Source organism: Cotesia typhae, unplaced genomic scaffold (assembly GCF_013202065.1).
Source record: "Cotesia typhae breed Kobodo isofemale line unplaced genomic scaffold, CoteBio_Ctyphae scaffold_121, whole genome shotgun sequence".
In the NCBI taxonomy this organism is placed as follows: domain Eukaryota; kingdom Metazoa; phylum Arthropoda; class Insecta; order Hymenoptera; family Braconidae; genus Cotesia; species Cotesia typhae.
The window spans coordinates 3090987-3105109 of record NW_027423773.1 but is presented as its reverse complement, the minus strand read 5'-3'; the positions used below and the strand labels follow the sequence as shown (position 1 = coordinate 3105109).

Below are 14123 nucleotides of genomic sequence, written 5' to 3'. Positions count from 1 at the left end.
TTACTTTGTTTACGATCCATTATTTAACAAATTTTTTTGTTAAATAAACAAAAAAAAAGATCAGAAGATTTAAAAAAATAAGTAAGTAAACAATAACGAGTACACTAAGAAACTCAATAAATTAAAGAACGAGTGTGTATTCATACAAAACAACTAAACTATGAGGTACAGTATCTCAACAATAAGAAAAAATATACGTTAAAAGTCAAATAATTGTAACGGTTGACAATCGTGAGGGAAAACAATCGCCAACCCGTACGAATCAAAGACGGAGCGAGCAGGCGACGTTTTCGTCGAAGCGCCGCGCGTAAAACGGTCAATCGACGCGCTCTTATAAAAATGACTATAACTCGAAAACTATTCGGAATTTTTCTATAAAATTTGAAATACATAATTTTGAATATATAAACTTCAGTTTAATGAAAAAAAAAAAAAATTTTTTTTCCGAAATTTTACAGTGGCTATCCCCCATAAACCATATCGGCTGTACATAATCCGCTTAGTAACTGAGTTCATGACTAGAAGGAATAAAATCGGACCAAGGACCGATCCTTGAGGAACGCCGGACAAAGTTTCCAAAAAACCAACTGGTATCTCTTGTTCATTCACCACTGACTGACTTCTGTTCGTGAGATATGAAAAGAACCAATTTATTGTATCATAGGAAAAGCCTAGTTCGACCAAGGTCTTCAAAATAACCTTTGGATTCACGTAATCAAACGCCTTAGTTAAATCGAAAAGAACTAAAAGCGTCAATTTATTATCATCTATTGCTTTACTAACATCATCCACTAGTTTTAAAAGGGCTGATTGTGTTCCATGATGTTTTCTGAAACCAGACTGAAACTTGTCGAGTAGTTCATTAGTCTCAAGATAATTCATCATTTGATTGGCTATTAATCGTTCAAATACTTTGCTTAAATGAGATGTATTTGCTATTGGACGAGTATCGGAGAGTGTACGTGGGGGTGATATTTTATTCAAGGGGATAATAAAAATCGTTTTCCAATTTTGCGGGAATATACCTGTTTCAAGCGACCTGTTAAAGAGTGCTGTAAGAAATATAGAAATTTGAGGAATATGGTTTTTAAGCCAGCGGAGATCTAACCCATCAGGACTCTTTCCCTTAGATTTACTAACTTAATTTACTAAGCGTTAAATGCAACGCTTTGGTAACCTCTACTATATCAATTTTAGACCACGTGAAGGAGCATGTAACTTGACTACTACATAACAATTGCAGCGAGTTAATATAATCAAGGTCACAAGGAGGATGCTTCCTTACTATATTAGCAAAGTAATTATTTAGATCAGAGGCATTAAAATATTTCAGAGGAGAGGAATCGGATCTTTTGAGTAGTCCTAAATGTTTTAATTTGCCCCAAATATTAATTCCTTGAGGAAGATTGGTTAGTACATTCTACAAATAATTTTCTCTCGCACTGTTAATTTCCATCTTTAACTGTTTTCTAATTGACCTGTACACTCGAAGTAGTTTAATATCATTGTTTCTTTTTGCACGCTTATATATAAAATCACGATTTTTACATTTTTCTTTAAGCTCATTTGACATCCACGGATTTGGGGCCTTCACTACTTTACGTGATTGAAGGGGAGCAAATTCATCAAGTGAAGCAATAATATTCGAATGGAAGAAATGTAATAAATCATTGGGATCGGATTTTTTTAATATTTCCTTGTCTATATTTAGTGACTGCATGATAGAATTACACAGGGCATTATAGTTGGAGTCAGAAAAACGCCTAAAAGTAACAATCTTATTAAATTTTTTGGTAGTTTCAAAAACATATTCACAAATTAAATAATCATGCCCACTTATAAACGGTTGTTGAGACTTATGATAATTACCCAGTTTACATCTATTATCTAATAAAACAACATCAAGCCACGAATCTTTATTATTTGAGTGATGAGTAGCTTCATAAGGAACACAATACAGAGACAATTCTGAAATAAATGTTTTTAAATGATTAGAAACATACGAAGACTCTAATAGGTCACAATTTAGATCACCTGTAATAATAAGATTTTTATAATTAGGCATTAACTTTGAAATAACCTCAAAAAATTCATTTAAAAGATTGCCTTGAGGCCTTCGATAGATCACTGCCAATAGAAGATGACAATTCGAGACTGAAACAACATCTATAATTAAATATTCTGGTTGATTAATATGATCCGTAACAGAGACATGAAGTATCTTAGATTTTAATGATTTGTGAACCAAACAAGCAACACCTCCACCCATAAACACTCGTCCTGTTTTTGAATTAATTAGATTGCGATCTCTCCTAAATATCATATAATCATCCAAGCAAAACACTGAATAGTCATGCACCGGCTTCAACCAAGTTTCAGTCAGTGCAATAACATGTGGCTTAGTCTCTGCAACTAAATCTAAGAATTGAGCAATATGACCATTTAAACTATTTATACTAAAACTTAAAAGCCTAAGTGACGTAAGTTTATTATCGTTGATATTGGTTAAATCAACATGGCGTTATTCAAGGTTATCTAAATCTAGATCAGAGCAAATTTTAATTTTTAAGGAATTTTCATCCTTTTTGACATATATAGACCCATTTTGCACCCAGACATACTTAAAGTGTAGATTCTTGGCCTTATGTTTAGTATTTAATAACAATTTGTGAGTATCTACATTTAAAAATTCATTAATATAAATATTTCCTTGATATGAATCACCAGTAATCTGAGGAAAAACATTTTTAATGAATAAATTTCTTAATTTCTTTCTAGAGTCAATAATATGATCCCGAACTTGCTGAGACTTCATCTTAAGTATAAACGAGTGCAACTTGGGTCTACCTTTTACATTTTCTATATTACTATTGTTATCAATACTATTAGTTTTTTGTTTTTTATCTATTTTTCGAATAGTTAAAATGTCAGTTATTAAATTAGAAATATTTAGCACTTCAAAGACTCCTGATGCAATCTCTAATGATGACAAACTTTCAGTAACACAATCCGGGATTCCAGTGATAATTAATTCAGACGAAACTCGTGTATTTGTTGAAGAAGTTGATACATCCTGATTTACTGAACAACTTGATTTGAGTGAGGCCATTTGATCAGCTAATGTCTTAGCTTTTCTTGTATTGAAATTCGTATCTTCTCTAAGTTCTTCTAAAGCAGTAACCATTTTTGAGATTTTATCAGTATTTGCTAGTACATTTGTGTTTATACTCGTTAACTTTACTTTTGTCGCAGATTGTTCTTCTTGAATACTGTTCAAGCGCTTATTAAAATCATCAATCTTCGATGACAACAACTTGAATTCCGTAGTGAGAGACGGAATTTGCGCGACCGATTTCATGACTAAGGTCAATTTGTCATCAGCTGACAATGATGACCAATTCGAAGGAAGAGCACTTACAATAGCTGTACTTGTGGAGGCACTGACCATAGTTGCATTACCTTCAACAGAATTTGAGTGCATAGTCGCCATTGATAATTTTCCAGAATCTGGTAAAAACACTGAGTCGCTGACAGGAGATTCTGAGCACTGAGGAGAGACTGGCGAAATGACACCAGATTTCTGTTTTGATCTACTATTTTAAGATGGCCTATCCGTTGACTGTGCAGATTTAAAACTCGAATTTGATGAGTTGTTAGAGGTTACTGATCTTAAGGAATTAAGACGAGTTTTAATGGTTTTAGACTTGGTATTATCTTTATTTACTAAGTTTATTTTATTTACTAAGGTCGAACTTAATAGATAATCAAATTTTTGTCTACAACAGTCATCCTTTGCTCTTGACTTTATATAATCACATGCACAACTTCGATGAAAAGATTTATTACAAGTATCACATGTGTACGGTGTTTTGAGAGAGGATTTGCATCTAAAACAAGTATCAAATAGAAATGACATAACTGATCAATTAACACAAATAATAAATAAAGTTGTCAACAATTTATTGCATTAATTTGGAGACATGAGTTTTATTTCAGACATATCATGAAAACAAACATGAAACCAAGTAGGAAACATATACAATATGCCTGTCACTCACACTACTACAGCAGTAGAAAATGTAAACAGACCTCTCCACATTGATACTTGTTAGTGCAATACACACTTAAAATGTCTTGCTGACAATTGCTGACAATTAACACACTAAAGAATAACACTGTGGATGATGCGTCAAATAATTGCGCAGAGAAATACCAAAACTTAACCATAAAACTTTCTTGAAAATTTATAATTTTTTAATCACTGAAAAATCCATTCAATAAAAGCTAGCTTGTGCAGCTTTATATACCAGTTTGATGCACGAAATTTTGTGTTTTAGAAAACATCAAAATCAAAATTAACACTTAATACTAGCCTACACTTAACTAAAATTTCAGTAAGAATAAAATAGAGAGATGCTTTGGAGAGAGGCTTCCAACTCAAATTTCAGAAGATTAAGGAGAAAATTGATAAAAGTTTTAAAAAAAAGAAAAAGGTTCATTAAAATTGATTATAATGTGTATATTTTATTTTTTAGATTAATTAAAATATTTCATTTTCATTAGCTTGTTTATTTTTTTTTTTTTTTTTTTTTTTTTACAAAAACAGTTTCCTAATTAATTATACATTCTTATCGGTAGTTATTCTACGTAAGACTATCAATTAATCTCCCCTTGTGGAAATAATTCTCTGAAAAAACTCTTGAAAAGTCTTTATAACTCTGAATAAGACTTTTCGAAAGTCTTCACATCCCTAACTAAGTAAAGGAAAGACTTAATAAGTCTTCAAAACTCTGCAATACTCTTCAAAAGTCAAATTTTCCCTGCAATTTCGGAATTTCTCAAAGAGTTATTAAGACTTGATAAGACTTGTTCAGTTTTACAGGAAAAGAAGAAAATATTTCTTTTCAAAAAAATTACTTATCAGAATTAAATAAAACTATAAAAAAGAAGTAATGCATGTTTTAAAAAAATTTTTTTTAAATAATATTTTCATCACGAAAATACTTTGATGGGCATCGAATCACTCATAGTTGAGCAAGTCAAAACATCAACAGCAAATGAAGTGCACTTGATGTTGGAAACAGATACTACTCAAAGAGTAAATCCAATCGGTATTTAATTTGGACTATCAAATATTAAAGTCAACTTTCTAGGTAGGACAGAATTTTCTATCCACACGCTATCTGCTGGAATTAATTGATACCTAACATATTTTAGTTTACGAATTTACAGTTAGAATCTTTGAGTGTTCTTAGTTTCTAATAGGTGGCATGTGGTTAGAAAATTCTTTCCTACCTAGAAAGTTGACTTTAATATTTGATAGTCCAAATTAAATACCGATTGGATTTACTCTTTGAGTAATATCTGTTTCCAAAAGCAAGGGCACTTCATTTGCTGTTGATGTTTTGACTTGCTCAACTATGAGTGATTCGATACCCATCAAAGTATTTTCGTGATGAAAATATTATTTAAAAAAATTTTTTAAAACATGCATTAATTCTTTTTATAGTTTTATTTAATTCTGATACGTAATTTTTTTGAAAAGAAATATTTTCTTCTTTTCCTGTAAAACTGAACAAGTCTTATCAAGTCTTAATAACTCTTTGAGAAATTCCGAAATTGCAGGGAAAATTTGATTTTTGAAGAGTATTGCAGAGTTTTGAAGACTTATTAAGTCTTTCCTTCACTTAGTTAGGGATGTGAAGAATTTCGAAAAGTCTTATTCAGAGTTATAAAGACTTGTCAAGAGTTTTTTCAGAGAATTATTTCCACAAGGGTCAGCATCATTTACACTTACGCAAATTACTATTTATTCAATACAAATAAAATTTTATGTAACGCATTTATACAATTATCATTTTTTTTTTATTTTTATAGTAAAGAAAAAAATAGTTAAAAAATTCAGTTAAGTTATAACTAAGTTCTATTTTACATCTTATTTTAGTATAACTTAAACGTAAATTAATAATAAAATCCAATAATTAATAATAAATAACAATAGCTTTATTTACATACGATATTTTTTTATTTTAAAAGCCATTACATTTTTTTATTTTTTTATTTTGAACCATGAACGAAATTGATCACAGTTCAAGAAAATATCAAATTTCGTGTTTTAAGTTTTAATTACAATTTTTTTTTTTTTTTTTAATGATTGTTTTGGTTAATTTAATTAAAACTTATCAAATGGAATTTATTTCGTTGGATTTCATTTTTGCACAACCAAGTTTAAGTACTTAATAAATTTATTATAATTACAAAAATAAATCTCTTGATGTTTATTTAGGTGTAATTATTAATTATGCATTAATTTTTATTTTATAATCTATAATTAATTTTTTTTTAATAAAAATAAACACAAAATTTCATTTAATTAAAAAAAACTTCACTTAAGTTTTCACATATTTTTTTTTTTTATAATAATTGAGTATTTTTCAAGTAAAAAAAATTTTTTTTTTTTTTTCAATTATAAAATTTATAAATGGAAGATTTTATATTTACATATTTTATATAGAAGACTAGATATTAATTATAAACAAATTTAATAATTAAGTCTAAGTAATAAATTTATTTTCTTTTTTCTTTTTAAATAAATTTATAATGTTGGAAGAGTATATGAATAATAAATAATTGCTAGTTAATTCTTCAGAGCAATTACTGAAATAATTCAAAATGAAACGACTTGAAATCTCATTGTGATATACAATATTTAAATTTGAATATAAATTCAAATTTCAATGGTTTAATTATTCGATTATTTCATTTATAAATATGAATCACGAGATGATTTAAATGGAACACTTAATCGGATTATAAACTTATTTATTATTTTCATATAAAACATCAAAAATATTAACGCTAATAAAATATTGTCAAGAAATTTTAATTGAAATTATTATTCATTTTTTATCATTTTATTTATCTTACGTAATCTTATTATTTACGGAGCGAGTCAATTTATAGAAAAAATTTACAGGAAATTTGAAAAAATGAGGTACTGAAAATTTTAATTACTGAAAAATTAAACTAATATTTTAAATTAAAAAAAAATTTAACAGTACCTCATTTTTTCTTTTTTTTTGTTTTAGGGTGGCGCAAAAAAAACTAATTTATTTTTAGTCTCATTTGAAAATACATTAATTTTTATCATTTTTAAAAGCCCTCGTAAAAAAAATTTTTCTAGGGACTAAAAAGGGATTTGAAAAAAATTTTTAGCTCTAAATTTTAAATATTAAATTTTTAATCTTAAAAAAAAAAAAATAAAATTAATTTTTAGCAATCCTAAAAAAATTTTAGAGTTTTGATTTTTAAAATGAATAAAAAATTGAAATATTTTCACAGGAAATTAAAAAAAAAAAAAAACAGTTTATTTTTTTGGCCACACTTAAATAATAAATTTTAGCTAATAAGCTAATAAACATCTTAATCAATTAAGCGCATATACAGACCCTTTTTATAAATTACACTGTAAGAAAAAATTTATTTAAAAAAAAAATGGGCATTGAGATAAGAAATTAATTTGTAAAAATTTTATTTTTTAGCTGAAATAATAAAAATTTTTCTCACATTAATTTTCTTGTTAAAAAAAATTTTTTTAATTTCAAAAATAAAATTTTAGATAGAAAATTTGCGAATTATCATCTGAAATTATTTTTCCTTAATTTAAAAAAATTTTTTTTAAACAAAAATAATAATTTAATTTGTTCAGCTAACAAATAAAATTACCAAATTTTTAACAAATTAATTTCTTATAACAACATCGCTCATTTTGTTAAAAATAAATTTTTTCTTTTATTTAAAAAATTACGTATTTTATAAATAAATTTACATGAATTTAAATTACAAATAACAAATAAAATTACCATAATCTATCTTATGAATATCAATCATTAAATGTTCGAATAAGTTAGTGGTACTTATAATTATTGAGTAAAAAAATAAAAAACTAATGACCGTGGTTGTAAAGATGCCACCGCTGGGACTCAACACTGGAGTCGCACTTTTCGGCAGTGATACCGCGTTGTGCGTGGAACTTAGAGTCCATGCAGACGGGGATCCTCGAGTGTCTTATCAGCCCGCCCTCGAGGTACCTCCACTTCTGGTTTTCGCTTCCGTCGCACACCTGCATCAGCAGGGTCGTGCCTTTTGCGTACATTGGAAGAGTCAGACACAGTTCGTGGTGTTTTATTAAACCATCTTTTGTTAAGCTCCATTCCTGAAATAGTAAATATATTTTTAATTAATAGTGAAAAAAAGTCTCAAATAAAATGGATAATTGTTTAGTTCCAAAGCTTGCAATTTTTCAATTAATTATAAGTTAAAATACCCAGTAGTTGAACAGTTTTCAAAGTAAAACGTATTTGACTCTACTTTGAATGTATAAAGATGTAATTATTAGTTCAGATTAGTGATTTTTATGAAAATTTAAATAATTTTGAATTGGTTGAAGCACAAAATAACGCAGATAATTGAATATTTATATTTTGACAATGTTTTTAAGATAGACTATATAAGGAGTAGTATAACTAATAAAATAATCGCGTTCCAGATGCCATAAGGGCGTATACCGGCAAAAGGTCCCGGTGAAAAGCCATAAGGGCGTATAAAAAATTTTTTTTCGGGAATCGACGTAGTTTTGTCCGAAATGTGGAGAAATGCTAAAAAAAAAATTTATGCGCCTCTATGGCTCCCGGGATCCACCTCGGATGCCATAAGGGCGTATCACAAAAATTCTGTTTTTTTTTCTAAGTCCAAAAAAAATTTTAGTTTGAAAAAAATCTTTTTTTGCATTTCTACACGTTTCATACAAAAATACGTCAGTTCTAAAATATATATATATATATATATATATATATATATATATATATATATATATATATATATATATATATATTAAATAATTTAAAAATAATGTTAATTTTTCAATTTTTTATGCCAAAAAATAAAGCGACCTTAAAACTAAACAATTAAAAAAAATTGACTAGAAGAAAAAAAAATTACCTGATTGCCACCAGTATCATGGCAAGGATAGAGACCAACGTTACCATCTAATAAATGTCCCATGCTGTCAAGACAAGAGTGTCCTTGTTTCAAGGACCCGCCGGGTCCGCCTTCACTTGTTGGAATCACTAATTCCGGATAGACGTTCTTCAGATACCAGCTGAAGGGCTTGCAGTGCAATCTTCTTTTCAAATCAAGTCTATCTGCAATACTGATCGCAAAGTATGAATTATTATATTATTAAAATTTAATTTTTTTTTTTTTTTATTTCACTGAATTTACATCGAATACAAAAAATTAAAAGCTTAAAAAAATTAGGATTTGTTCGTGATTTTAGTTCAATTTCCAAAAATAAATTTTGCCTTTTACGCCTTTTTGGCTTAAAAAAATTTTTTTCTCAAAGCTAAAAGGGTGTATGTCAGAAAAAAATTTTTTATTTTAGCTTTTTAACTCTTCAAAACCAAAAAAGCGTAAATTTTCTGATGCACCCTTTTGACATTATTAACAGGATTTATTCGAATGTTATAATTCAATAATTATATAGGAGAAATAATATTTTAGACGGTAATAAAAACTTCGTTAGTGTCCAAAAAATTAAAATATAATAATTAATAAGCCCAACTTTAATTTTTATTATTTTTCAAGTAAAAATTATGATATATGGGTGATTCTCTGTAAAGATGTTTTTCGCTGTTCCGGGCATTTTTTTACTAGAAAATTGTTATTTTGTTACTAAATAAAATTTATTACGGAAGTAAAAAAATATTTCTATTTGGAGGGTTGAAAACTAAAATGAAATATATTTTGGTTTTTTTTTTTTTGCTATAAATTTGTAAACCACCGAAATAACAGTCCCCTAGGCTGTCCTTTTCCCAAAATTGAAACTTTAAAATTAAATTTCAAGTTATTCGTCTATAATATATAATTTTGTCCATAATTTTTTTTCTAATGAAATCAAAAATAATTTGGTCGAACAATTTTGTACAGATTTAAGACGTCCTTACACACAGTAAAAAATTTTGCGTCAATACGTCGAAAAATTTTGTGTTAAAAATTTTTATGTTAAATATTCAACACTTTTTTTGTGTTAATTTTTAATTATGTTATGCACTTTTTTATGTTAATTCAACACAGTAAATGTTAAATTTAAATATAGAAGTGTTAAATATTTAACACAAAAATTTTTAACACAAAATTTTTTGACGCAATGACGTAAAATTTTTTACTGTGCAAAGAATCACCCATATATTAAAAATATCAAAAAAGATTAATCAAAAAATTTTATTTTAACAAAAAAATTAGTGTGAGAAAAATTTTTAATTTTTCAGTTTAGAAATAAAATTGTTTGAAATTAAAACAAATTAATTTCTTGTCAAAAGAAATTTTTTTTCTCAGCGTAAAATAGAAATAAGTGAATGTAAATATTTATTTATGATAAATATTTTTTTTTAATAGTTGTTATTATTATTATTATTATTAGTAAAATCAAAATTCCGCAGAGCTTAAGTCTAAGGCGGGTTGAGAAAAGTTTAAGAGAAAGTTTGTATTGTTTGGGGACTCGGGGTCGATAAAAAATAAAACGGAAGAGGATGAAGGAAGAAGAGGAGAAAGGTATGGGGATGAAAACTTACTTTCCGTAGGGTATGTTCCGTGCAAGTGGGACCGCGTTGTAATAGAAGTGCTTATAGTCATCCATCCAGACTTCAGCGGCACGTCGGGTATTTCTGGCAAACACGTTTCCACTTCCGCCGGGAAACGAGTACGGGTGACGTTTGCGAAATACGTGGCCAACTCGCGAGCAAGGTATTATCTCCAAACTTCCACCGCACTGCCATACGCGGAAGGATATTTCTGAAATAATTAGTTTTTTGAGTTATTTATCTTTCCTAAAATTTTGGAAATAAAAAACTAACTGTTAAGTCTTTTACTTTACTTTGCAGAAAGATTATTTGTTTTTGTCATTTAATATCTCTTTTGATTACTTGCGAAACTTGTTTATTAGTTTTTTATGTTCTCGTGATAAGTATTAAAACTTTTTTCCGAGTTTTTTGGGGTTCATAAAATAATTATTAACAGTTAGTTAATAATTTTGATAATTTGTATTTCAAATTATTTAAAATCGTTCTTTTAAACATTCGAATTTTCAGCAGATTTGTTGGCAAATTTTTTTTTAAATATATTTTTAGCTTTAAGATAAATTTTTGTTGGAGTACAAAAAAAAACAGCTACACGGAGAAAACTGTTTCATTCAAAAGAAATATTGTTAATGCAAGAACAAAATAATTGTAATTAAAACTTTATGCTTTAATTCAAGAATTTTTCTCATCAATTAAGATTTTGAGCAAATTATCAGAAATATGATAAAATTAATGAGACTTTTTTTTTTAGAGAGAATTGAATTTTCTACAAGAGAGATCGCTTATAATTTTTATGTTAGGTAAAAGACCCAGTTATTGACAGCAGCCTAGTTGTTTGACGCTTGCAATTTTATTCTAATTAAAAAAATTAAATATTCTCAAAAAACCAATTTTTTTTAAATTTATAATTCAAAAATTATATTTATTAATTTATTAGAGTTGATTTGTTTTTTTAATTAAAATAAAATTGCAAGTGTCAATAACTGGGTCTTTTATCTTATATTCAATATTTCACTCATAATTTCAATTTTTATCTATTATCACACATGACGCGTCGAATGTACGGAAAAATAAGTCTTGAAAAATCGTTATTAAAATTATGAGTAATCTATTACAGATTCAAAAAAATTAATAGAAATTTTTTTTTTAAAAAATTTAATTTTTTACAAAGAAGGTTTCATATTGTTTTTTTTTTTTTGTATTTTCAATATTCTAACAGTAATTTTGATTTTCTTACTACACAGAAAAAAAAATGTCTTGAACCAAGAAAATTATAAGGAAGACCGAGGTTATTTTGGAGAAAGAAGAAATTTTCTTGGCTTGAAAAAATTCAACTTCGTTCAAGAAATTTTAACTTAATTCAAGAAATTTTCAATCTTGCTTAAAATTTTTTTGATTTAAAAAAATTTACGCTTGACTCAAGACTTTCTTTCTTCCTGTGTATGGGTCCTAATGTAAATGATCTATATTATTAAGAGAATAAGAAACATTTTGTCTCCAGAATAGTCATATGGTAAAATCGGTTTTTTTTAGTGAAATTTAGTGTCAAACATTACCTCGTATCTAGAGAACTATTGACATTTTTTAAGATATAAGCTCACCCCGATATTACACTCATCAAAACCTTTCATTTGACTACCCACATCAATTTTTCATATATTTATAAATATTATATATATGTATATTAGGGTGGGTCAAAAAAATCGAATAATTTATTTTTGATTTTATACTCTGAAAAATAGGTTCGTAGACACCTAAAAAGAATTCTCTCCAAGTATAAGCTCTTAATTATAACGGGAAGGTCCTCCGCTTTGCGGGTTTCTATTTTTTTCGAATAATCAGATAAAAAAATTTATATCTCGCTTCCAACTGCTTGGAAAAATATTCCGTGGCATAGATTTTGTGAGAAATTGAATGCTTTACAAAAAAGGTCTCTTATGACTTTTTCAAAAACTCAACCGATTAAAAGATATTCATAGTTGAAGTTTGGCTATTTTAAGGAAAATATTCGTTTTTATTATGAATTTTATAAGTCGATGAAAAAAATTATTTCGGATTGCGGAACTCATGATTTTGTAGGAAATTTACTGCTCTACAAAAATGGTCTCTTATGATTTTTTGATTAAGTGAAGCCGTTACGAGATATTCATCGTCAAACATTAACGAATATCAATATTTCCAGTTTTTGATCAATAATTCGATAAATTTTAATTTAAACTATGAGTTTCAGGAAAATTTACATAAATTTGAGTTTCGATCGATAAAGAAATGTTATAATAAGTTAGATAAAGAATTATTGGAATTATCATTGATTTTCCTTGGAGAAATGCCTCAAGAAAAGATTTCTTTCAAACGTCCTGGTGCTGTTCATCATGCTAGATGGATGGCTAAGGCCATTTATAGTTTGAAAATGTATCTATTCAGAGATGAATTCCAACTCTCTCAGAAAGAATTGCATGGTCTTCGTCATTTCTGTATTTTTATAGTCACATTGTATTTAAAAGCTTGGTTTTCATCAACTTCTGCAACAACTGCTGCTTATCATGACTTGCAGTTTATGAAAAATTTATTGGAGTACAAACATATCAATCCTTTGATTTCTTCAGCTACGTGTGAAAAAATGATTTCGCACTTATGGTATTTGAGCGATGAACTTGCCATTTTATCACTGTTTGACGATGGCGTTCCATTAGAAGTAAAAAAAGTATTGTTGAAGCTGTTAATACTCGTGAAGGTACAGATTCTAAAGCTAAAAGATTTGTAATTGCTAAAAAGATTTGAATTCATTGGCGCAGAGAACTCTGAGTGACTTTGTGTCTAAAAAGTCATTAAATCTTTTCAAAATCTTCGATCTACCGTATGACTTTCTTGATGTCGATGTTGAATTATGGCCTACTAATGAGAGTTATCTCGAAAATAAAGAATACTTTCAACAACTAAAAGTTGTCAATGATTCAGCAGAGCGAGCTGTTGCATTAGTCAGTGAATATAATCAATGCTTGACAAAAATGAAGAACAATTCCAGTACTTATTGCAAGTTGTCAAAGAACATCAAAAAACATTCCCAAATTGTAATAAAAGAAATTATTTATAGTAATAGCGTACTGTTATGTTAAAAATATAGACAATTATATTGCAATTGATAATTCAATAAAAAATTTATCTATAAAAAAGTTAAATACTGGTTGTTTCTCACTTGATTCAATACTTTTCATATTAAATTTGACAAAGAAATATGTCATTCACTTCAAATTAAACTAATCATTGGCTATATGTCGAAAAAAATGCTCTAATTTCTTGTTTTAATGCAATCAAACAAGCTCAAGACTGAAAACAATATTAAAAAATTGTTTATAACATTTCTTTATCGATCGAAACTCAAATTTATGTAAATTTTCCTGAAACTCATAGTTTAAATTAAAATTTATCGAATTATTGATCAAAAACTGGAAATATTGATATTCGTTAATGTTTGACGATGAATAT

General features: G+C 27.5%; 1 protein-coding gene across 1 annotated transcript in view; it reads right to left on the bottom strand.

Moving 5' to 3' along the window:
- Window positions 1-7552: 7552 nt before the first annotated feature.
- The window catches only part of Pgant2 (polypeptide N-acetylgalactosaminyltransferase 2), a 181634-nt gene continuing 175063 nt past the window's right edge, over window positions 7553-14123 (bottom strand). The window contains exons 8-10 of the mRNA XM_074252495.1: window positions 10632-10851; window positions 9001-9211; window positions 7553-8215 (exon numbers count right to left, since the gene is read on the bottom strand). Of these exons, the coding sequence (XP_074108596.1) occupies window positions 7946-8215; window positions 9001-9211; window positions 10632-10851 (701 nt within the window). The 3' untranslated portion in view covers window positions 7553-7945. The remainder of the gene's footprint in view (window positions 8216-9000; window positions 9212-10631; window positions 10852-14123) is intronic.